At 33.3% G+C, this 25095-nt stretch overlaps 4 protein-coding genes across 8 annotated transcripts; 1 reads left to right on the top strand and 3 right to left on the bottom strand.

Moving 5' to 3' along the window:
• Positions 1 to 810: 810 nt before the first annotated feature.
• On the bottom strand, positions 811 to 8786 carry LOC145728378 (protein rhomboid). Of its 5 annotated transcripts, none has more exons than XM_081978564.1 (7): positions 8158 to 8586; positions 7469 to 7670; positions 7237 to 7413; positions 7035 to 7178; positions 6704 to 6863; positions 1976 to 2121; positions 811 to 1156 (listed from the first exon to the last, which is right to left on the bottom strand). In XM_081978564.1, exons 2-7 carry the CDS (start codon positions 7649 to 7651, stop codon positions 1013 to 1015), a joined length of 954 nt encoding a protein of 317 aa, XP_081834690.1. In that variant the 5' UTR covers positions 7652 to 7670; positions 8158 to 8586; the 3' UTR covers positions 811 to 1012. The 5 variants fall into 5 exon arrangements, with proteins under 5 accessions (XP_081834690.1, XP_081834691.1, XP_081834693.1 ...); XM_081978565.1 differs by lacking the exon at positions 8158 to 8586 and adding an exon at positions 7717 to 7966 and having other exon boundaries at positions 7469 to 7664; XM_081978566.1 differs by lacking the exons at positions 811 to 1156; positions 1976 to 2121 and adding an exon at positions 6409 to 6624 and having other exon boundaries at positions 8158 to 8786.
• Positions 3910 to 6177, top strand: LOC145728380 (very long chain fatty acid elongase AAEL008004-like). Its single transcript, XM_081978572.1, has 6 exons — positions 3910 to 4051; positions 5151 to 5341; positions 5409 to 5477; positions 5539 to 5678; positions 5736 to 5895; positions 5953 to 6177. Exons 1-6 carry the CDS (start codon positions 3976 to 3978, stop codon positions 6142 to 6144), a joined length of 828 nt encoding a protein of 275 aa, XP_081834698.1. The 5' UTR covers positions 3910 to 3975; the 3' UTR covers positions 6145 to 6177.
• Positions 8787 to 9409: 623 nt separating the features above from the next.
• On the bottom strand, positions 9410 to 18743 carry LOC145728372 (uncharacterized). Its single transcript, XM_081978554.1, has 13 exons — positions 18548 to 18743; positions 15730 to 15924; positions 15575 to 15670; positions 15345 to 15516; positions 13000 to 13082; positions 12751 to 12942; positions 11942 to 12661; positions 11583 to 11877; positions 11389 to 11525; positions 11247 to 11333; positions 11001 to 11192; positions 10774 to 10941; positions 9410 to 10712 (listed from the first exon to the last, which is right to left on the bottom strand). Exons 1-13 carry the CDS (start codon positions 18624 to 18626, stop codon positions 10348 to 10350), a joined length of 2781 nt encoding a protein of 926 aa, XP_081834680.1. The 5' UTR covers positions 18627 to 18743; the 3' UTR covers positions 9410 to 10347.
• A 1764-nt stretch (positions 18744 to 20507) lies between these two features.
• Positions 20508 to 25072, bottom strand: REPTOR-BP (REPTOR-binding partner). Its single transcript, XM_081977007.1, has 4 exons — positions 24908 to 25072; positions 21842 to 21929; positions 21661 to 21782; positions 20508 to 21570 (listed from the first exon to the last, which is right to left on the bottom strand). Exons 1-4 carry the CDS (start codon positions 24950 to 24952, stop codon positions 21469 to 21471), a joined length of 357 nt encoding a protein of 118 aa, XP_081833133.1. The 5' UTR covers positions 24953 to 25072; the 3' UTR covers positions 20508 to 21468.
• Between the last annotated feature and the right edge of the window lie 23 nt (positions 25073 to 25095).

Below are 25095 nucleotides of genomic sequence, written 5' to 3'. Positions count from 1 at the left end.
TATCTCGGTAATATGAAGAGCTAGAGAGGCCAGTTTTGTCTCATTTTGTAGTTTTTTTATCCTTTTTCTAACGGCGTTTTAGTGAAATCTATAAGAGTTCAAATAAAAAAGTTACCAATCATTCAAAAATTGAGAAAAAGCAATTTTTGCAAAAAGTTTGTCAATTTTTTATTTTGCTCATAGCAAAGGGTATAATAATTATACCAAAGAACCTTAAATTAGGTGAAATAAGAGCAAAAACAGCACTTTAAAATTTTTCAGAAAAATTGAAAGGCTGGCGGAATGGGGAAATGGTGGTATTAGGGTTTGTGTTGTCTTACGCTGGGTTGCATTAATTTATAAATCCAGCTTAATTGTTTATTTAGTGGTTAAAAACAATACGTAAAACGATTGATTGTAATACTTACACGAACTTTTAATTTAGAGTGTCTTTAAGCGTTGACCATAAACTAGAATGTTTAATATAGTGTATACTAGCAAAACTTGGTACTTCTTGGTACCTAGTTTATAACGAATAGCATAAATAAATTGATACATTCATCTATAGTGGTATAGTCAGTCGATTTATCTTTCTTCCAATTTAGACTAAGGAAATAATCTCATTTTCCGTGCTCCGCTTTAAAAGGATGCGTCAGAGAAAGTTGGTTGTCTTTTTTTTATTACCGCAGCACGGTTGAAATTGCAAATTCAAACAGTTCTAGGCTATGTCAAGGCAGGTTTTCAACTTTGTGAACTTTCACTTTGGATGGCATTTGGTTACCGACATGAAAACTATTTGGCAATAGTTCTAGAAGAATAACACAACCATACTTTTAAGAAAAATAAAGTTTATTTACAAAACGTTTTAAAAAGCTGTTTAGGAAAGACTTCGTTTATAGAAAAGAGAAATATGTGCTATATAAATAAAGCTTTGAAAAATGTGCTGTAAGAAAAAAGTCAGAGTCTGAGTAACGTTATGCAAAATAGTTTAAAAATATTTTTATACATCTAATAGAATCACAATATGTTTAATCTAATGTTTGCCTATTTGATCTATCTGCCCTTGAAGGTTATTCACGACTTCTGGAGGAAATTGGTCGCCCAAAATGTCAAAGAGGTTGATTTTTTGATCACCGGGTATGCTTTCATAGGCTCCGATTTCGATACCTTCTTGTACCTGAAACAACCAATACCTGTCAGAGTGATCAAATCATAAAGCAATAAAAGACTCCTCCTATGTGCAGTTTCACAATACAGAATTAATGACTGATGAGAAACCCTGACCGATGGTTACGAAATAGGAAGCCCCTTTCTTTTTTTTTAATGTTAATTTCGCTGACACAAGTTCAGGATGTTCACGCAATAGTAATATTTAGTCAATTTTTCATTATTAGTAAAATATAAAGTTTAACGTTTAAAACGTTGGTGCTAGAGTAACACGATTTTTCTACTGTATATTTTACATACAATCTAAAGTAATTGTTATTTATGGAAGCAAGAGCAAGAATACACACACCATGCCAAACTATGTTAGATTGCTTTTGTTTCTATAGTTTAACAATGACTGTTAATTTTGTCTTATTATTATTAAGGATTTACCTCGTTATCTGTCTTAGAAATTTTTTACTTACTTTTGACTTTTAGATTAAGAATATTAAGTATAATTTATATATTTAATATTGAGTATGAGAGAGGTTTATTTAATGAAACAAGGTCAGGTGTAGAATTCTCTACAAAACTTGATAGGTTGCTTGAAACTCCTAGCCAGAAAAATAGATATTGCTGGTGTTACAGTGATAATAGAATAATATAAAAATAATAAAAAGAATAGAGAATAGAGAAACGTTCAACAAGAAAACATGAAAGAAATGGCTAAGTATTATAATATTTTAATAGTCTAAATTGGTTATTAAAAACATTGATACACTTTTATTACGTGTAACGGGTAGATGCATTAATAAATTTAGTTAATAAGTATAATCGATGTTTCACTTACTTTCTGAATTTGGGCATCTTTGGGTATCAAAAAAGTTTGCTGGGCTTGCCTAATAGCCTCATTAGTATAAGCACCACCTTCTTTTTGAGGCAGGGCCGAGGCCATTGCTACAAGTGCGAGTGAGAACAGGACCGCTTTCATCTTAGCTGAAATTAACAATTATTTGTAACATAAAACCAATACCTTGATAAAATCACCCACATATACGTTACGAAACACTGCTTTCACTATCGCACAAAATAAGAACTTACCTCACAAAACGGGTGTACGATGGCGAATCGAAATTCTCAATCGTACACGTTTTATTAATTTCTTATATAAGTGTGGTACCATCTCCAAGTGACTTTCCCTTCCAATAGGTACCCACCACTATACAGTTTCGACCTGACCTGCTGATGGACGTGAGCATATTATGTATGTATTTATTTTCTCATTTTTAGGTCCCATTCTATTTACTATTTACTAATGCGCCTTACATACTAAAGTTTAAACTTAAACGTAAACACTCCAGGAACATTTTAGTAAAAAGAAAAAGTATAAAATTTGAATAATTAAACTTTGGTTGCAAAACAAGAATTAACAAATTACTCCCATACTCAATAAACCGTCTCTGATGATACGAGTGTGGTGTTTCCTAATCATTATTAACATTAACAATTTCGAATTTAGCAGCTGTTAATGAATTATTTTTATACATTTAACAACTGAAACTTAGAATTCAATGTTGTCACTTCTGGGCAATGCAAGAAGACCTTATTTTCACTTGGAGTAATATAGAAAAAAGCTAGAGTATTTGTATTAATATAGAAAAAACCGTAGTATTTGCAGATCGACGTGTACAAATTTTACAAGCAAACAAACGCCATGACCATTTCAATGTTTGCGTCTGATTTTTAACAGTCCTTCGTGCTCTATTAGCTTTTGGATGTAGCGACGAAGAAAAAGCATTCAGAGGTCACAAAATGTGTAAGGTAAGTAGGGCGCTAACCAAAGGTTATGTGCAATCGAATAAATTACTATGTTGTTTTATTCAATTAGTGTTATATTTTAATAAACATCAATTTGAAGGGTTATTGTCGTAATATACCTACAGGCAACAGTAATTGAATAATTTTCAGACAAAAACTTTTTCTTTATCTTGATGGATACTTACTTATTGATCATAACATTTCTTTTGATGGAGACTAGGTTAATAACGCCGGTAATAAGAATTATACTGCTCCTTGATTACTGTTTTCAGAAATAAATTCTGCTGTAGTGTTTTGTTTTATACGTTACGCAACTGATCATATAATTAACTTTGTGGAGGAAGTGTTAATTGAGTAAGAAGTAAGCCATTAGTGAAAAAATTAAAGCTTACTAAAATACTGTAGGTACTACTATTATAACATTTAAAATATTGTGTCAGTAGTAATAGATATCTGAGTTGTTATACACTCTGACGTTTTGTTTATTAGAAATCAATCCCAATCCATTGAAACCTTGCCACATACCACTGTCGATATTTCGAAAACTAAAATTTCAGGGTTTTTGTATTTGCGTTGGAACCTCCACATCTGAAACATTTTCAATTTCCACTGGGTACCACTGTATTTATATTTAAATATACCACCCTGTATATTGTTTTATTTTTTGATTGTCTTAACAATTATTCAACTGTTTTCGAGATATTGACATATTGATATTGAGAGCAGTTTCAGGTCAACAATGATTCAGAAAACAATAATTATTGAAATTCACACAAGATGTAACTTCAAAGACATGGAAATCAAACAATCTGCTCGGAGATTAGTCTCGCAAGTTAGCGTTTAGGTAAATAATAATTATAACGGTCATAATGACGCATGCCATTATGGCAACTTTGTCGTAGTTAAACTTTTTTGCATTTTTCAAGCATTGTATGCTAACAAGGGAAAATTTTAATAAGTCCACTATATAGGTACTGGTTTCAAATCCGTTGAAATTTTGCGGAAGTAGTCAGTGCAAAGTTGTTCCACATAATGGAAGCCGAATCACAAATAACCAACTCTAGCGAATCGAGTTCCTTGTGGAAATATCTTTTCACTGACTTAGCAGGTATGAATTGGTATAGTTTATTAAAGAAATGAGTTTAATTCTTAAGCATTTTCCTTTACTCAAAAAAAGTTTTTTGTTGAGAACGGAGGTTTAATAAATTAAAATATAGCTTTTACTCGATGAATGTGTATTTACCCTTTTGATGAATAAAATTGAACATTGAAATTTTATAAAACCATTTTTCTAGATAGGTGATTGCAAACATACAAACAGTTATAGTTTTGTTAATTCGTCATTTCGTTTAGTTGTTTAGTTGCTTTAATATTAAATTAACATCATCTAGAAAAAAAATCATTTCACAATTAATTCATCTCTGGATGGTCAAAACAGCGACTGTAAAATGTAAAACAGTCACTTACCCGCGGTTGTCCAATTAAAACTTTTCAAAATAAAGGTCTCCTGTAAATATTAACATTTTTAAAGTTAAAACCTCAATTTTTTGGTTGCATATTGTCCGTCCATAGAAAACGCTATATAAATCTTAAATAAATGAAAATAATGGTAAGAATGCCATGCTGCAGATGATTGTTTTATAAAGGTTTTCTTAAAATTTTAAATAGACGGTTCTTGAAACACCAAGTATATGATTTAAAACACAAACGCTTTTTTCACTACAAGCTGTGAAAAGCAGAATAGTAGAGAGCAATAATAAAATTCTTATACTTAGCATTCAATAATTATATTTTAGCATAAATACATATGAACTACTATGATTGTTTCATGTTAATAATATGAATCGTCATAATTAACTGATGTATGCATCCAAAACAAACGTCGTTTTTTATTACGAGAGATCCGATTGTCAGCTTGAACTTTGACAAGAGTGCACTTTGGATATTGTATAATCAGTTTAACATTAGAGTTGAAAACTTGATTGTCACTATTAAAAGAAACTTTGAATGTAAAATTGCCATCATGCTTACGTAAAACTGGGACAAATAAGATTGGTAATATGGTCATCAAAATACATATGTTGAAGAAATAATATAATTGACGTAGAACTTCACAATTGTACTTAGCACTGATAAAACGTCGAAAGCTCCAAATATGATTTTTTTGAAACCACTATATGAATCATCTACTATAACTTATTTTATAGATCCGCGAGTCCAAGAATGGTTTCTTATGAGCAATCCGATTCCGCTGGTTCTGATCATTTTTTCTTACCTTTATTTCGTGTTGAAATGCGGCCCACGCTACATGGAAAACCGGAAACCATACGATTTGAAAGGGATTATCATGATCTATAATTTGCTTCAAGTGGCCGCCAATCTTTACTTGTTCATTACAGTAAGTGCCTATAATTTATATCGTGTTATACCTATAGTGATTAATAACTAATATTTGTTTTGTTAAGGCTGTGCACTTGTGGAAGGGATACAGTTGGAACTGTCAACCTGTCGACTATTCGCCTAATGGATTATGCGTACGTATAAGGGTGCCCATAATGTAAAAACGGAACGTTAAACTTAAGTATATTAATTTAGGGTGTTTGGGCTTGCTATCTATACTTCTTGAATAAATTATCCGATTTTGCCGATACGGTGTTTTTCACACTCAGGAAGAAAAAATCGCAAGTGTCGTTTTTACACGTATTCCATCACGCTATGATGCCAGCAGCGTCTTGGTATGTTTATTAACTTTTACCCTAAATTTAAAATACTACACAACAACTTTTTTTTAGGATTATAGTTAAGTACGTACCGGGAGGACATACAACTTTCGTGGGTTTACTGAACACTTTTGTTCACGTTATCCTTTACGGTTATTATTTCTTAGCTGCTTTAGGCCCGCAAGTACAGAAGTACTTGTGGTGGAAAAAATACATTACCAGACTTCAACTGGTAAGTTTACAAACTCTCATATGCCACGTAACGCTTTCTAATTCAAATTAATTTCAGATTCAGTTTGGCTTGGTGTTTATTCACAGTCTTCAGTTGTTTATATTTGATTGTGGATATCCTAAATGGACAGTTTTTATGACACTGCCCAACGCCGTATTCTTTTACTACCTGTTCAATGATTTTTATAATAAAAGTTACAAAACATCGTCAACAGACAAGAAGCCAAAACTAAGACAAAAGACAAAATAAATTATGTAAGAAAATATAATTTGTTTTGCTTGCTATTTTCTTTCATATACCACAACTGTTTTGCTCCTCAGAAAGTACTTTTCGCGCGGTTCTTGATGCAGAAAACAGTAGTTTAGCGTTTTTCGGATCACTTTATTTGTTTTTAAAGAATACAAATTTTAAAAACTATTTTCCTTGATAAATGAGCCATGTCATTTTCTTATTATGACGCATATTTTTAAAAGCATTTAAATTTGCGACCCAGGCTAATAAATAATTCAAAAATGTTTATAATTATTGTTGTAATTTAAATTTCAAGACATCATCCTTTTTAACATAAATAAATATAATGGTGCAAAATAGCACTTTCAGTCGTACATTTCTCAATTTGAACAGTCAGACCAATAAAGCTAAAAACAAAGATTAAGTAACACGTAAGTCCCACGCAAAACAGGGTCTTTCTTGTCTTGTTTGGTTTTTGGCATTTGAAGAATACTAAACCTGTAAATGTAGATATCGTTTTTTTGTTAATCATTTTACCTTAAACATAGCACAGAAACAAATAGAAAAGTATACTAACCAAGAAATATTCCACTGATCCCGCCAAAAAAATGGGCTTGCCAAGACACTTGAGGCTCTTTTTTCGTACACACATGTACGATGTCGTACAAGATGTCGAATAGCACTAGTGTACAAATAGAGATGGACCGATACAGTTTGTAATTGATTGTTTCGTAATTCTGTATTTCAAAAAAAAAAATACAAAATTAAATATAATTTGTTCCGATAATTATTATTATTGGTTTCATGACACTGTAGGAGGGTTATAAATAGGATGTCAGCCGCTCTAAAGTATCCATTTACATCCAACAGCATCAATCAGTTCCCATTAGCAGTACTAGAATATTTACCAGCATTAAATCCGCAACATTCGAGAGAAGTAAAGAATATCCTCCAGCTGATGCTCCGACCACCAAATCTGGATGAAGACAGGCAGCCCCTAATACTCCAGAAATACCCCCCAAGAAATAAACGGCAAGAACTCGAAACCGACCCTGTAAATTTAACTTTGTAGTTTTCTGTTGTAAAATACCTGTACGCACTTGGATTTACTTGGTTAAATTCTAGCAGAGCTGCAAAAATGCACTGGATAATCACATTTAACGCCAAGTGAGACCAATCGTCGTGCACCAGCATGTATGTAATGTACCTCCACAGTTCTAAGCGTCTCGTTGGTTCAAATCTCAACAGTTTGTTCAGTGCTAAGGTGGAGGAGACGTGAAAAATGATCTAAAAATTATGTATATTCAGTTTCATGGAAAATAAAAAGAAAATTGGTGATTACCTGGCACAAACTAACACTCATAATCGCCACTGGCAACTTATTGTAGTGATACCACTTGATTTTGCGTGATGGGTCATTGCTCTTGGAAGCGATAGACTTTACCAGAAATTTATCTTCGTCAAAAAAGGCGTCTGGGGTGCTCGCAGGGCTGGACAAGTACCCATCTTCCATCAGTGATAGCATTCTTCAGTTTTATCTACACCTTTAAAATACAGAAAATTTGGATTGGTTATACTAAAATTACTCACCTTTTTGACAGTTTTGTCTCATCTAAACGCAAGTCCAACCATAACTGCAAGTTCTATTTTCACTTCGAAACCTTCGATTATATGTATACTTTTTAGCTGGTGTAATCGTTTTAAAGTAAATACACAATGTTTCATTTATGCGAAACTAGCGCGTGCCTCTTGTAATATGTATTTTTTACTATTTTTCACTAAGTATTTTAGGGTACCGAGATAGAAGACTAAACACAAAGATACAGTTACTGCTATGACTCGAGTAATAACAGAGATTTTAAGAGGATGATATAAATTCTTGACTGCAAGCTAAATATATCCGATTTGAAGAAACTATTTTTGATTTTAGGGTCCAGAGTGCGGTTAATTATTTTAGTAAAATAAACATACTTATATACTATTTTATTCAATGCGTATTACGTAAAACTAGGTTAAATAAACAATACATACCTATTTAAATACAAAGTTACAACCATAGTTTATAAATGGTAAAAACCTCAGTTTTACATATCAAATTCCACGTGGTTTACAACTTTTCATTGCTGCTGCTGTTGGCTCTTGCCCGGTTTGCGACTTGTTCAAAACTTAAACGACCTAACGACATAATTCTCGTAGAAAATAACATGTAGTAATCGTAATACCTAACAATTAGAAACTCCTACTTTCAATTGCAATTGCTGGATTTCTGTGTCACACCAATATAGGTTGTTCGCGAGCGTGCAAAAATTAGTAGGTATGAAACGTTTCAGGGTCTGAACCCATACCTATTAGATGTTTCAGTTCATTTGTTAGATAATTGCTGAATTGTCTGCTTCAATCATTTTGAAATGACTTATTAAATGCGAAAAATGTAGCCATTGTTTAAGTTGTTGTCCTTGCTTATTTTCAACGCCTTTGTTTGTAGGGTAAAAGTCTAGATGTCGATAATAGTTACTCGTATTTATACAGCAAGTGACTTAAACCATTTTCATCAATTCATCAATACTTCCTTTAATATGTGTTCTTCTTTTGATTAAATTACTAAACAAGCTAATTTTATTGAAAATAAATTTATCATAACTGTATAAAAAGTAATTAAATTTGAGCTGTTTACCGTGTTTACTAAAATAGTAATTTACCCTTTTTGACTGGTGAGCATTGTTATCAATTTCGGAAGGTACGTGTTCACAAAATACATATGACGGTCGTTTCAGATCTTCAACACACCCACTACTACTGCAAACTCGTCATTTCCATTATCCAGCTGGAAATACTACTAAGAGTTTTTGCGTTGATCATGTTTGTATTTCTCGGTTCTTGCTCAATAAAACCTATCACCACAAATCGTATACTGTAAAAACCAGTCAAATGCTTATTAATGTTGTATAGTACCCAACTTTGAAACATCATTAACTCCTATTATTGTAGGATGTAGCTAAAAACATATAACAGCATCTTTTTAAATTGAAATACAACCTTTGATGTGACAAAACTCACCAGATCCTAGGAGCAACAAGGAAGGAAAGTGAAGGGGGATGGTAAATGAATCGAAAACGCAGACTGAAAGTTCATTGATCGGTCCTTTGGACATTTTCAGTTTGAGTGGTATGAAACGATGCAGGACAAAGAATATAGATTCTTTTACTTACTGTCTACTTGAAATGGAACATATAAATGTCAATATATTGATTACTTATATCGTACTTTATTAATTTAAGTGGTGTTAAAGTTTAAGAAAAAGATAATTTTATTGTCACCAACAAATACTGAATAAGACAAAGCAAGATTTAATTGGTTTAATGTGCTACTCAGTGTATCATGTATCTTCATTACATTTAAACGTTAAGGAGTACAACTATTTACAAAAGTAAATTATCATAGTGACAAAAACTGCAAATTATAGGAATATAAAACTAACGTTATTGTATTATTCCTTCCAGAGACTAGTTCCAAAGCAAACCACCTCCTGTTCGTATCTAGAATGTACTCGTAAGTAATAGTTAAATTGTGTTTTAACTATAATTCTAGTTTAACGTTCTCTTATCTTACCAGAATTTGTAAGTTTTCACAATCAACACTAGTTGGTATATTTTGTGAAAGTGTCGTATCAAATTTTTTTGGCCATAACGAATGGCATTACCTCTATTTTAAACGTTTTAAGTTCAGTTAGGATGTGCGTAAGGTCTCTAAACTTGTTCCTTGTTACATGTGTACTCATGACTCATATACCTATAATATGTATACGTATGTGTCCCATGCTCTGAGGACCAGAGTTCAAAATAATTTGTACAGGTTATAGTTACTTATTTTTTGACTCTATTATCACGTAGTTATAATGATTGATTCCGCTGCATAAATAAATATCATGCTCTTCTCAGAATATTTCTTAAAAAACACACTATTATATTGGCACGTAAGTACCTTCGTTTAAAAAGACGTACAATGACCCAAAGTGATGTTTATATCAGTTACTGCCAACCTGTGTTAAATATAATTAACTCTGCTAAAGGAGTACAACTTTCTGGTTTATTCAAATCATTAATTCGTCGTATAGCCTATATGGTAAACTAAAGTCTTGTCTGAGAATAAATGGCACAAGTTGGTCCTTGGACGCAAAATACTGGCAAGAGGCCTTTATAATTTACACTTTCTAACTTCTGCTTAGTTAGTAGTCGACCTTTCATCATAGCACTTCAATTCGTTACACTGCACTCCCACTTCAGTGCACTTGCATTCCAAGCAAGGTCCTGACAGTTCCGAAATTATCCTGCCCACCCTGTACATTCTACCATAAATGTTGCAACCGGCTAATTTTAGTAACCCCAATCCTACTGCATTTTGACCAGTAGGAACACTAATTTTTGCAGTTGGCGGATCTGTTTTAAAATCTTTAGGAATTTCGCTTGTGCTGATCAAATCTACTTTGACGTAGTTATCTGCAGGCGTGGTGGTTTTCTCACTAGTCGTTTGCAACACGTCGGAAAATAAATCCAAAAGTGGGTCTTGGATACTCACTGGAAGATTTTCTAATAAAAAAAATATTAAATTAGAAATATGCATTGCCGTTTAAACGTGCAAGTAGTGTACCATCAGAGCTATTCGATGTGGAATTAAAAAATGAGTTCATGTCTCCTATTAAGCTTTGCAAGTTGGGTGCTGGCTCAGTTCTTATAACATCATTGAACGGATCTAAAGGAATTATACCTTCTGCCACTGTCACGATTTCTGGAGAAATTTGCTCGATAAACACGTCATCTAGAAATTTATACTTGACATAAGCATACATACGGTTTAAAACAAAAATGAAAGTTTACCACAAATATATTTGGGACAACACAACGTAACTGATTGTATTGGGTCTAGTTTGCATTTCGATTTTACAGGTGGACAGTCAATTTTATGGCACACTATTCTGCCAAAGATACAGGAACAGGTCATACAGGGTGAACCGGACAAAACGTTCATTCCGTGGGCGATTTCTTCTCCGTCTTTAATGCAGCCGATCTCTGAAAATTATCAAAAATATAAGAGAAAATTTACTTTGTGGTTTTAAACTTTACCTTCACCAGCTTCACTTGTGATATAAGGTACAGATACTTCATTATCATAAAAAGTTTCGCTAATAGGATCCTTGGGAATAAATCCTCCTGAAATACTTACGATTTAATATTTTAAAATTACTCATTAAATTTTACCAAGTACCTTCAGTTTTTACGGGCGGTTTAAAGATATTTATACCTAATTCAAGTTGACCATTGACATGCTTATCTACAGGAATGGACTCTTTCAAAGTTTCTTTTTTTAAATCTAAAGCATCTGCGGCCAAAAATGGTATGATCCTAGAAGATAATATAGTTTTAAGGAAAAATTAACTGGTACACTGGAATTTTGTTTACTTTAAATTTGGTAATGAAGGAGGCAAAGTCGGCTCGTTGTAGTCATAATCGTAGTCTCCGTTTTTAGATTTATTTATATTTAAAAGGACTTCAATGCCGGGTGGCCGCTTGTTTTCAACAACTTTATTAAAGTTATTCCTAAGTTTTACGTTCACGTCGTAGCTTTGTTCCGTTGACAAAGTCTCTGGTTCTTCAGTAGTAGTGCTGAGAAGTTCGGTTCTACTTTCAATCAAATTATTTATATCCACTGGATCTACAGGTGATGACACGGTAGTTACTTCAGTTTCAGCCCCACCTAGAAATTTACATAAAAATAGCCAGACTGGACACTGACAAAACTGGAAAATTTCTAGTCATACCTGACAAAGTGTTTTCACCACCGTTGATGCAATCTGTCGAATTCAATATCTCGGTAAATGTAACCAGAGACTCGGAAATTGTAGTGGTTATCATTAATTCGGTAATTTTGCTGTCTGTTTCCGTAAATTGGTCTGTCGTAGTATACAAAGTTGTTGGAGTTTCAGACGGATATTCTGTCGTAGTGGATTCTACTAATGTGTGAATAGGGCTCAATTTCTCAACGTCATCTTCTTCCAACAGAGACTTGAGAATGGAAGTGAAATCCAACGAACCCAAAAAATCACCAGCATCATCTTTCTTTGGCGATAACGATGATGGTTTACCCGACAACTTTGAAGTGACAGCAGCCCTTGAAGATGGCTTCTCGCTAGTGCTACTGCTGCGTTGATTCGAACTACTAATCAAATGATATCGACCCTCATCCAGTAGGTCTACCAAACTGGTCCGCGGTTCCTGGGTGGTACTGAGATCGAACCTCGATCCGGAAAAAAACTGCCTGGTAGTGCCGTAAATTTCAGGACTTCGTTGAGAAACAAACATGTTTGTACTAGGTTCTTCCAAAGAGTCTGGTAATACGTAGAGAGGTGCCACGGTGACTACACCACTTTTAGCGATTTCCTGGGGCTTGATTTGAGCGTGCTTATGCAGTTTTGAGTAGTGTTTACTGATAGTAGGAAACAATCCGCTATTCGGTATTGATTTCACTTCCAAGGTACCATCTACGAGTTAACTCCATTAGGTCAGATTGTTATTACATTTACTACTATACAGTGGTGTAATACGAAAATTAAAAAGCAAACTTACTTACTACAGTTATAGCTAGCGGCACAACATTCTCCTGGTTTGACCACTGGAGTGCAACCCATCAAGGGAGGGGCGCAATGCATAGGTTCGCACCTGATAATATTACCTAAACAGTAGCAATTGTCGCAGGGGGTATGGCCCACACCGATCACTTTGGAACCCTCAGCATAACGAGTTCCATTCACTATACATCCACCTTTGTAAGATTATTTTATTCTTGTTATTAATTTCTTGGATAAAAAAATTAATTTACCTTCTACTCGATGTTCAAAAATACGAAAATTTGTCGTCGAAATTGATTGTTGAGTAGTCATATCTGGTCTACTGCAATTGTACCTGAAAACCGTATACAGGTAGTGTAATAACAAACAAGTATTTTTGTGCCTAAGTCTATTAAAAAGCGTCCCATTTGGGCCATCCTGTACAACAGAAATATTTTTTGTCCTGCATTTAGTTGTTCATAAAAACAATGACAGAACACCGACAATTTTAGTTGATTGATATATTTAAATTTTCTGTTAAACTCAATTTACATGTTATCAATAATTATTACTTATAGGTAGAGTCCGGATTTCTAGAAAATTTGCTTTTTGTAAATAATCAAGAGCAACCAACCTTTGACATCTAGTGTGAACGATTTATGCAAAAACGCATCATTTGACAGATTTTGTTGATGCTTTTTTTGCTTTTTTATTCGTTTTGTGCTTATTTTAGTTTTTTGTGCTTATTTACTGCTATTTTTGTATGGTTTAACTAGTTTTTTACAAAACAAGCTTTTTTTTTTTTTAAAAATAAACTAAACTAATAACTGCTTTGACAAAAAATTGCTATATTGAGATATTGAACGCTTCTGAACGACAAAAACATGTTCCAAAATGCATAAGTATCAATTTACAAATTTAAACTGACCAACAAATTTCCAAATACTCCTGAAGTAGTCTAAAAAAATTTTAAAACATTCCAAAACACTTTAAAACCTCTAAAATACTTTGCAAAACTTACAAAGCAGCCTAGAAGCTTCTAAAAGCTTCCAAATGCTTTTCAATTTATCTAGAAACTCTCAAAAGCTTCCTACCGTATGCTTCTAAAGCAGTTTAACATCTTCCAAAAGTTTCTCAAACCGTCTACAAGGTTTCAAATGTCTTAAAGGCAGTCTAGAAACTTCAAGGCTCTTTAAACTGCCCAAACATCTTCCAAATGCTCCTAAAGTAGTCTAAAAAGGTTTTAAAACACTACAGAAACTCCAAAATATGTATATAAAGCCTTCCAAAACAGTCTAGAAGCTTCCAAAAACTTTTAGAACACTCTAAAGGCTTCCAAATAATCTTCAACTAGAATAGAAGCTCCCAAAAAAATTCAAGGCAGCCTAAAAGCTTCCGTATGCTTCTAAAGCAGTTTCAAAGCTTTCAAAAGTTCAAATTCACATGTCTTAAAAGCAGTCCAGAATCTTCAATGCTCCTAAAGTAGTCTAAAAAGATTTGAAAAGAATACAGAAACTCCAAAATGCTTCTAAAGCAGTCTGAAGTCTTTCAAAACAGTCTAGAAGCTTCCAAAAACTTTTAAAACACTCTAATAAAGGCTTCCAAATAATCTTCAACTAGTCTAGAAGCTCTCAAAAAAATTCAAGGCAGTCTAAAAGCTTCCGTATGCTTCTAAAGCAGTTTAAAAGATTCCAAAAGTTCAAATTCACATGTCTTAAAAGCAGTCCAGAAGCTTCAATTCTCCTAAAGTAGTCTAAAAAGATTTCAATACACTACAGAAACTCCAAAATGCTTCTAAAGCAGTCTGAAGTCTTTCAAAATAGTCTAGAAGCTTCCAAAAGCATTTAGAACAGTCTAAAAGATTCCAAATAGTCTTCAACTAGTCTAGAAGCTCTCAAAAAATTTCAAGGCAGTCTAAAAGCTTCCGTATTCTTCTAAAGCAGTTTAAAAGCTTCCAAAAGTTCAAATTCACATGTCAAAAGATTTTAAAACACAACAGAAACTCCAAAATGCTTCTAAAGCAGTCGGAAGTCTTTCAAAACAGTCTAGAAACTTTCAAAATTATATACATAGAACAGTCTCAAAGATTCCAAACGCTTTTCAACTAGTCGAGAAGCTCCCAGAAGATATTAAAGCAGTTTAGAAGCTACCAAAAAATTTTGTGAACCGTGTAAGAGATTCCAAATGCCTCTAAAGAATTCCAGAACCTTCCAAATGCTGCTATGAAGTAGTTCAAAAGACTTTTGAAAGTTTTCAAAACAGTCTAAAATCTTCCGTATGCTTCTAAAGCAATTTAAAATCTTCAAAAAATTTCTAGAAATTGAACTTAAAAAAAACTTGCATATCTGAAAGAGTTTTGTGCTTTTTACAGATTTTTATGCTTTTTTAAGAAAATTATTTTGCTTTTTAAGCGCTTTTTTTCACAATTTTAGTGCTTTTTAATCCGGACTCTACTTATAGGTAATATTTCCGGTGGACTTTTGCTAATCACATTTCCTACCCATTGATTCGAACTTGCAGGTATCTATTAAATAATAATTATTGTTGACCATGGCCACTAAAAAGTAGCATTTAATGACCATCAGCCAAGAAACAAGATTTCGATATTGATGCTTACCGGACGGGACAGCAACTGGTGTCGTGATAAACGGGCGAACAACCTTCAAGGGCTAGCAAACATTTCGGCTTGACGCAGACCTGTTTGCCCGCAAGGCAATAGCAGTATTCGCATAACGAAGAAGTGTGCATTGCAGACCCCGGACTGTAGATACTTCCATTCAATACGCATGCTGATTGATTGATTTTCAACTTGTAAAAAAACGATAATCTTAACTTGAATGGATTTACCATCTTTGTAGGCGGTATAATCGTCCGATGGTTTATCCAGTTCGCTCGTCGAAGGATCTGCCCTGGCTTGCACACTCGTACCTCCATTATAAAAACCTAAACAGACCCAAATATTGTATACTTAATGATTTTTAAGTAAACAGAAACTACTTTACCGTTACAAATCAGTTCAGGACAACAAGTTTTGTACCTGTGCACCAAAATACACCCCGACGGTGGAGGATTGGGTAGTTGAGGACAAACCCTGAGATAACAAAGCAGTACACTTTTGTTGCAGGTACAATTTAGGCAAGCCTCTCCTGTCGGAACCTCGGCGTTTTCAGCATGTTTCTTGTTGTCATACCAGCAATCTAAAAGCGAAACGAGAATTTTATTCCATCACAGATCTGAACCCATTAAAGTAAACGAGGACCCTGAAGTGCTCAAAGTAATAGGCTGGCTCTCAATCGGATGCTTAGTTACGGCGGGCGATTCTATTCATGTATTCTTCGAGTCTCCCTTTTGCTATAAAGTCAGATAATAAATCTGCCGCGATCTTTTAAGTGTGGTCGGCCACACCAGCGATCTAATCTGCAGAAGAGTCAGCACACACAGGTGGGCGTCTATACATGGTCTATGATGAACCAAATAGATCAGGTACTTATTATACAGGGTCCTATTCACCATATTTATAATAATTATGTCACCGCAACCAATTGAACTAAAATATTTTCAACAATGTAGTATCACGGTTTTTGATTATACCAGAAGGTGACCATAGCTTTTAGTTGGATTGGGCATTATATGGTGCCAAATTTTCAAGACATCGATATCTTCGTCGTGAGACAAATATTTGCTAGTTACATTTGCTTAAATGGGTTTTTTTTTAATAAATATACATTAATGAATTTCTGTAATTAGTAGGTAATTATGAATATAACGTTTGAATACAGGTGGAGATACGTTCACGCATAATAAAAATGTAGGATAAGGTCTTGGGAAAATAAATAACTTTGCGTATAAGATATTGTTTTTAAGGTGGCTATGTATCATCAAAAATAATAAACTACAGGTACCTATGTACTGACTGAGCGCAAAGTAATGCAGCCTATAGATTAGAAAACGGTATTTTCCAGTAATATAATCCTCTTATTCCTGTATTTAGATAAAAAATGCCGCCTTTTGATTATTCGGTATTTTCTACTCTAAAAAGAGCGATAATCCTCTGTTGTAGATTCGATGAGAACGCATAAAATTGCCTTTATGTACGAGTCATTCGGAAGGGTCACGATCCTAACGGGAATCTGCATGCCCATACGCGTTACCTTTATTGACGGTGCGTGATGGTTTAGACGTTTTTCTTTTTGCACCATCACTGAAATAAAAAAAAAATTGCAAGTAGAATATGTATAGAAAAATTCAAAGCTATCAGTTTCTATCGTCTTTCTGCCACACCTACGTCTTTAAGAGATAAAAATATGCCTTGTACCGAAAGACTTAAAACCGATAAGTTACTGCGGTTTTGTTGCAACCAATCTGAGCAGTATATTCGCATGAAGTCGAGTTCTCCTAGCCCAGGATTTACGTGCACGAGAATTTCAAGCCGATACTATCTCGAATTTTATCGGGTAACCGTCGTTTATTGGTGCTTTCTTTGCGATCTGCAGAACACGACTGTTGTTATATGGTCACAACAAAGTCACAAAGCGAACAAAATATATGAAACCTCTTTTTTAAATTATTTGAGAATGTAAAAAAAACAAATTAGGTATTCCGTATTTCCATATAAAAAATAGTCAGTATACCTAATAATCTTTTTTTCTTCTGTACTTGAACTGTATTTTTTTTACTTTTTAAATAAATCTGGTGGACATCAACCATAATTATTGTCCTTGCGTGCTACGTTTGATAAAAACGACAACATAAGTTTTTTTAATTCGAGCAATTGAGTTTGATGATAAATTTTTAATAACACAAATTGATTTTAAAACTGATTCTTCTGTATCGAATAGCATTCTATCATACCGAGAAAATTCAATAATGGGAAAGATAATTCTGTTTGTGAATTAACCTGTAGAAAAAAATGACACAAGTCGGTATATTAAAACTGGACCTATACCTAATAGCTAATAATAATTAATGTTTTTTATTTTTTAATAAATAATCTTGCCTATTTTATTAAATATGTAATAAATTACACTTAAAAGAAATAATAAAAAACTTGTTTTCTTGTCATAGACAGAAAAAGAAAAAAATAAAGTTGAAACAAAAGGTGAATTTTCAGTTAAACAGTAGGATAAGGTATAATTAACTTACATTATTTTTTTAGCATCAACTACCTGAGTTAATATAAACCACACACACGTGCCCACACATATGCTTATATTCTGAATGATCGGAGAAACAAAACATCTAAATCACATTTTTCGATTTTCCGCAACATTTTTTACACAATACATTTTTTTTGGTACGACTTGTATAATTTTGTTTACAGCACCTGTTTTAAAGGCGGGAATGACTAGTTCCTGTCTATGTAGTTTCTGGTTGCTAGCAGGGCTAACAAACCGGAAACTACTACAGGATTAAAGGAAATTTGTTAGAATATTTTCATTTTATTTAATAATTAGGATGATTTTGTGGAAGTCGTACAAAAAATAGTGTAAGCATCAGGAACAGTAACAGCTTTACGGATCTCAGACAATTTAGACAAATTAGAGTCATCGATCAGTAAAGCTTACTTACTGTTCTTGATACTTAATATACTATTTAACCAAATACGTACGGTACGACCCCAAGTTTAAACAAAAATGAACACCTAAGTGAAGGTTTTAAGTGAACCGAGTCCGGCCGTTTTTAACGGTATATTTGTTTTAAGTTGTTTTAATTACCCCGACGCACATCACTTTACAAACAAATTATTGATCTAATAGGAAACGTATAAAAACCTTACAAGACGAAAGAACAAATACATAACCAACAAAACATAACACTTACCCCCTTGAACAAAAAACTCGATTGGCAATAACCCCAAGAAAAATACGTAGAACGTAAGGAATCGCAAACTCGCGATCATCGCATTTGGTAGGTACCACCGTTACAAGCGGCGTCGGCGAAGAACTGAAGAGCACCACGACTTGGTACCGCGCTGACCTCCGGATATGTGCCCTCCCGGGCGTGGGTGATACCGAGATAACATCTTCAGATAAAAACGTTGTTAGGTACTACAGGTCGCGTTTAAGACGCAGTTTTACTTATATGTAAATCTTAGATAATTATTTATTCATCATTTTTCTAGCTGTATTATATTATGTTGATTGATTAAAATTCAACTTTTGTACAACTATAGATGTAAGTTGTACAAAAAAGGTCTTCTTCTCAAAAACAAATAAGTGAAATACCAATATTAAGAACAAAAAAGGATTTTAAAATTTTTCACTTTTCAAAAAAATTGAAAGAATGTAGTACCCCCCTACTAGAGAGGTTTGTTAGGTACTTTTTGAAATTCAATATCTCGGGAACATGAGGAGCTAGAGAGGCCATTTTTAACTCATTTTGTAGTATTTTTTATGCTTTTTCGAATGGCGTAGGAACGAATTTCCTGCGAATCTAAATAAAAGAGCTACGATTTTTCAAAAAGTCAAAAAATTCAATTTTTCTCAAAAGTGCAATTTTGGCAAATTTTTATTTTGCTCCATAAGGGTTCTAATGCACAGCAAAGGATATATTTATACCAAATGACCTCAAATTAAGGGAAATAACCACTTTGAACCTTTCAGAAATTCGAAAAATGCCATTTTTTTCAAAATTTTCAATTTTTTTTTTGCTCCATAAGGGTTCCAATGCACAGCAAAGGGCATATTTATACAAAAAAACCTTAAATTAAGTGAAATAAGCACAAAAAAAGCACTTTAAAATTTTTCACTTTTCAAACAAATTGAAAGAATGGGGGGGTATTAGAGAGGTTTTTTAGGTACTTTTTGAAATTCAATATCTCGGTAACGGGAGGAGCTAGAGGGGCCATTTTTAACTCATTTTGTAGTATTTTTTATGCTTTTTCGAATGGCGTAGGAACGAATTTCCTGCGAATCTAAATAAAAGAGCTACGATTTTTCAAAAGGTCAAAAAAATTCAATTTTTGTCAAAAGTGCAATTTTGGCAAATTTTTATTTTGCTCCATAAGGGTTCTAATGCACAGCAAAGGATATATTTATACCAAAGGACCTCAAATTAAGGAAAATAACCACTTTGAACCTAGCCCCCTGGCGGAGAAAGGTTCAACTAAAATAACTATATTTTGGTTGATTCTTATTGCCCAAAGGATGCTCTTTTCAACGATACCAAATTTGTTAAAATCGGTCAAACCGTTAAAAAGTTAAAGCAGGTTATTGCAAAAACAATTAAACACCCCACACCATCTTTGTTTTTGAAATAACTGAAAATTTTATTTTACCAAAATTATATTTAAACTGGTTCTCTTTCAAAATGTGAAAGAAAACTTTTTAGTTTATTATGGGAAACTTAGAGAAAATGCAATTTTAAAATTTAAGATGGCAGTTACGCCCTCTGGTGGTTATTTTTAGAACTTGAAAATATATATATTGCTCGGCAACCGCTTATACAGTGCAGGTAAAAAGTTTAAATTTTCGCATTTTTGTTCGTGTTTTACGACGAAAGGGCTCAAGTTAGAGATCCGAAAAAAATAAAAGAAATAAAAAATACAGAAAACTAGTCCGTGATAGGTACTACAACTTTCATTAATACGATTTTTCAATCAAATCAGCCGTACAGGCGCAAAAAAATCAAAACCGTTTTCCCATGTTAATCTCCTATGTCCAGGGTGCTCTTGGACACCTGGTATATATCTAAGTGCTGAGGTTTTGAGAATAGAGGTAGGATGTTATTAGGATTATTATTTTGTGCACTACTAACTTTTTGGTCCAGTTTTGTAAAAAACTCAGTTACAAAATCTTTTATTGAGTATAAGTAACTACTTACTATGAGCTTCGCCTAACAAAAACATCAACTTTGTGATATAGTACAGGTTCTCTTATGATTAATGCAATTTGCTTATTGTTAAAATGAATAAGTTGTGCAACACAATCTAAGTTTCTGCCATATATTTTTAGCTTTTTGCAACTTATTTGCTAAACTTTGACTAGTGTGAAACTTGGATTACGCAGAATATACGTGTCAGTACCTATGTGACACTATACTGACCAATATAGCAGCAATGTGTGGCACCTGGGAATATCTGTATGTTCAACCCTACTAACAGTTATATCAAATTATAAAAAAATTTAAACTGCTTAACTGAAAACTAGACTTGAATATAGGGGCCGAAAAGGCAAACCAAAGTTCAGGAGAATCAAATAACAATTGATTTAACCATTTTATGAATATATCTACTATTATAATCTAACAAAACAACTACTGGATTAAACAATAATTCCTTTGACTCTTATACCACTTTCTAGAAGATATACTGATATTTATCACCTTTTTAAACTATAAAATACATAGGTATAAGTCTACTCTTTAATTATTTCGTAAAATCTGACAAAATTATAGTTTTAAAGCAGTTTAATTGATTATTTATTAGTTCCTTGACAATAAAATCAAATTCGTGAATGGCTTAGCAAAACTTAGATAAAAGGTAAAAATAAAACTGCTGCATTTTTTTACACACATTATATCAATTGGCATATACCTATTTATTTACAAATTTATGTAAATTCAACTTTAGATAATATTAATAAACTTTTTGAATAGATTGCATTCCACCAATAATAATAATTAAAAGAACCATCATAAACTATAAAATAGCATAATAAAATAACGGAGGTAAAATAACAGAAAATAGGCCAAACTTAAAATTTAAGTATCACAATAATATTTAGTCAAAGACTCCGTGAGGGTTATTGTTCTTGTTTCAGATTGATGTTCGAATTTTCCTGGAGAATCTTGTTGAGGGTTTCCGGGGTCTTTCCTTCCTCCAGTTCCCGGGCAATCTGAACGTACTGAAAAGTATAATTATACTTATACTTATCCATAAATGTGAACTTTATAATCGTGTTATGCCAAAAACATGTTAATAGAAACTGATTTACCCTTTCTAACTCTTTTCTTAACGCAAAAACCGCCTTTTCTCTATCAGCAACAAGTTCTTCCAGATATTGGTAACGTAGTTTTTTGCGGGCTCTACATTCTCTAGCACTTTGGCGACTGCGTTCTGTTAATTATAAACTGTTAATTACTGAAATTAGTTTGAAAGACAAGGATCAAACTGACCAAGTTTAGCTTTCATGTCAACTTTGTCAGCGGATTTGCGGCCCGGCTTCCGACCTCTCTTGCCCGATTCCCTACGCTGTGGTCCTTCCTGTAAACCATTACCTATTACAATATCAGTAAAAATCCAGTCTAAAAAATACATTAACTTTTAACAACCCCTACTTATTTAAATACGAACAAATGACACAAAGTCAAAGTCTCAAATTATTTTATTAAAAGCATAAGTTACTCAGAAACAGTTGAAGATCGGTATATGATATGCTTTATAAAGTATGCTTGGATTTTTTATCCAAATATCCAACAATACACAGGGTGTTACGTTAAAAAAAATATAAGTTAGGTTTTTTAAATAAGATTGCTAGTCAACTATACAATGTAGTTTTTGTTTTGTTTCATTCCGACAGGACATTCTGTTTAAAAAAACCTTACCTAATTACTAGTGTTTCCATACAAAATTTATTTAAAAAATAAAAGCAAAGACTTATTCACATTGTCCAAATCTTGATTTGTCATACAGAGCGATAGGTAGGTAGTTATTGATAAACATATCTACTTATACGTAAAAAATAGTTTTAATAATATTATGCTCGATATTATGTAGGTATAACATACTAACCTCACACTAACTTATTTCAAGTTTGAAAAAAGCATCATAAAAAAATAGATGTAGAGGCAAGAATTATTAAATCATCTAATGTTATTGTTGCATCGTAATACCTATATGCTACAATAAAGCGCATAGCGCGCATAGAAACAAAAGAACCGGCATGTAATGAATGGCACCGGTAAACTGATACTGCACTTTTCGCCACCCAAACTTTCCCGACAAAAAAAATAATAAAACAAAAAATGCATCTTAATCTAATAAACTTGATTAGAGGTTCAATCAAAAACTCATTAGAATGGTTTAAAAATGAGACTCGCTTACCGTTTTCTGTTCTAAGTGCGTAGTTTAGACAACGCTGACACGCAGTGGAGGTACAACAGAGACGGAAAGACGACGAAAGGCGAGATGCCAGGTTGTCAAATCGATTCAAATTTCTGACGCGCGGAATCTCTGTTTTATCAATTCAGCATTTTAAACTAATTATGAGAATTAAAAATTAAGCATTTACAAATCAAGAAAGGTTCTATCTATGCCTTAATGACCTGTTTCATTTTGATTATCACATAGAATCATCGAAAACTCCAACGTATTGCAATTTGGCATCCTCGCAAGAAAATTATATTCTCCCAGAGAGCTCCGTCGGCAACAGCGGAGTTGCCAAGTGATTGGCAATAAACTGTGTTTTTAAAAAACCTACTATTTGAATTGCGCATCTTGTGTTGTTTAGCGTCTATGTATACTAAAAATAAGCAACAATAACGGCAATCACGACCAATTACTCGCAGATTTATACCTATACAGTAAGTAAACTAACAGTAAATTAAATGCTAGTAGGTATTAAATTCTTGAATAACAAAAACTCAGAACACAAGTATTCTGATTCTGATACCCCTACCTACAGGGTTGTACCTACTAATCAGTTATTAATGACCACATAGAACATAATCCCTTATCAACCTGGGTCTGGCAACGTTGCATGAAAGTTTGAGGTATTGCGCACAAAGACACAGTTTTTCGGGCTAGCCTAACCAAACCACTATAGAGTTTTAACAATGTTTAAAAGCGTTAGAAAAGAAATTAAAATTAAAGATAGATATAGGTACATTAAGAACAATATAGCAAGGTGTGCTTTAACTTATAATGTTGTATTGTTTCTATGTATAGTAACCTGAATAACTGAACTATCATTTATATTTGACCAATTCCAAACTGTGTGGCTTTTTTGAATATTTTTTTTTTCAAGTGGTTTAAAATACGCTTATTTTTTATTTGTTACTAACGTAAAAATACTCCATTTTGTTACTAGTACAAAAACCCGCACGCTAACTGAATTTGCGAGGCAAGCGTTCCTGGTCAATCTGTGCCAAATTGTATTTTTTCGTATCCAAATCGGCAAAGATGGATTTCTGTGTTGTTCTAACGGGTGTCCAATAATTGTTATGGTCAGGTCGCCTATGGATGGCAATTGTCACAAAGAGCGTATCTCTGATAATGTTGCAAACAATTATTATATGACAGCTGTCAATCCAAACCATATACGAACTTATCAACGGCCCTACGTTCATGCTAGAACGAGAGAACCACAGCCAACTACGACCATAACAATTATTGAACACCCGTTAGTTTGCATAATGCTTACTTTTGAGCCATTTTACGTCTGTTGGGACTACATTGGACGCTGAATTGGGCTCGTTTCTGGTCAATCATTGCCAAATTGTATTCTTTGTGCCTAATTGCGTTTGTCCCCTATTTTCCTACAATATTGCCGCAGCGCATGCGCCCTCCGAAATGTTATATTTTGTATAAATGTATATTTTATATTTACATTTATATTATATTAGGTATATAAATGTAGGTGTATTTTGTATTGCCGACCAGCCACCTTTTTCGATCAAAACTAAGGGTAGGTAGGTATACCCTTACCTAACCTAACCTAACCTAACCTCTAATGTATTTGCATATGACCCAATGCCAAATTAAGACCTCAATTCTACCTATAAATTTTTGTCTGGAGCTATAATTAATAATTCTCCCTTCTTGCCCTTGATTTATGGGTAAATACTATATTTTAATTTTCTATCTCACATGTAAACAAAGATTATCCAACAAGATAAGGAACAAACAAAAATAAAAACATTTGAAGGACATCCTAAAATCTTAATCTCTACAAATTTGTATCATTTTTGCGATTTGCGCATGTCCAATATTGTTTAGTATAAGAACTAGGTATAACTCTTCAACTTTTAACTGTTTTTGTGACGTAACCCATTTATTGTCTTATCAGATCAACTCTACATTAGAAGATAAAACAAAAAAAGAAAAATGCCAATACTTTTTGACGATCGTCAGGGGGCCGAATTATTCAAAAATCAAAATGTCTGCCCCACACACCAATAAATTCCAAAGCCTATTAACCTTGGGTTATAGTTAAATAACAACACTGTCCCGTCTTAACTTACGGCGGCGGCGTTTTCGTCAATTATAGCCATTTCCTGAAAATCCATATTCGACGCTAAACTTGCTTTCTAGGCACACAAAAAAACCTGATAATCTGGAAACTTTGTCCACACAATCACAACAACAACGTGCCCGAATATTTACAAACATACATACATAGACAATACACATGTCATGAGCAGAAGCACAA

Source organism: Ips typographus, linkage group LG4 (assembly GCF_016097725.1).
Source record: "Ips typographus isolate SLU linkage group LG4, UJ_Ityp_2.0, whole genome shotgun sequence".
Classification (NCBI taxonomy): Eukaryota; Metazoa; Arthropoda; class Insecta; order Coleoptera; family Curculionidae; genus Ips; species Ips typographus.
The sequence above is the reverse complement of the archived record's forward strand: the minus strand, read 5'-3'. Positions and strand labels throughout refer to the sequence as shown.

Bases quoted from the DNA above. Each gene is read 5' to 3' on its own strand.
- LOC145728380 (XM_081978572.1), top strand. From the start codon at position 3,976: ATGGAAGCCGAATCACAAATAACCAACTCTAGCGAATCGAGTTCCTTG. The intron at 5,478-5,538 runs GTACGTATAAGG...ATATTAATTTAG, and splicing joins ATTCGCCTAATGGATTATGC to GGTGTTTGGGCTTGCTATCT. The intron at 5,679-5,735 runs GTATGTTTATTA...ACTTTTTTTTAG, and splicing joins ATGATGCCAGCAGCGTCTTG to GATTATAGTTAAGTACGTAC.
- LOC145728378 (XM_081978564.1), bottom strand. From the start codon at position 7,651: ATGCTATCACTGATGGAAGATGGGTACTTGTCCAGCCCTGCGAGCACC. The intron at 7,179-7,236 runs GTAAATCCAAGT...TTAAATTTACAG, and splicing joins CTCTGCTAGAATTTAACCAA to GGTCGGTTTCGAGTTCTTGC. The intron at 2,122-6,703 runs GTTAGTATACTT...TGTTAATTTCAG, and splicing joins GATCAGTGGAATATTTCTTG to CTAAGATGAAAGCGGTCCTG.
- LOC145728372 (XM_081978554.1), bottom strand. From the start codon at position 18,626: ATGATCGCGAGTTTGCGATTCCTTACGTTCTACGTATTTTTCTTGGGG. The intron at 15,517-15,574 runs GTAAATCCATTC...TCAATCAATCAG, and splicing joins TTATACCGCCTACAAAGATG to CATGCGTATTGAATGGAAGT. The intron at 10,942-11,000 runs GTAAACTTTCAT...ATAAATTTCTAG, and splicing joins TTGTCCCAAATATATTTGTG to ATGACGTGTTTATCGAGCAA.
- REPTOR-BP (XM_081977007.1), bottom strand. From the start codon at position 24,952: ATGGATTTTCAGGAAATGGCTATAATTGACGAAAACGCCGCCGCC. The intron at 21,783-21,841 runs GTCAGTTTGATC...TATAATTAACAG, and splicing joins TGACATGAAAGCTAAACTTG to AACGCAGTCGCCAAAGTGCT. The intron at 21,571-21,660 runs GTAAATCAGTTT...TATACTTTTCAG, and splicing joins TAAGAAAAGAGTTAGAAAGG to TACGTTCAGATTGCCCGGGA.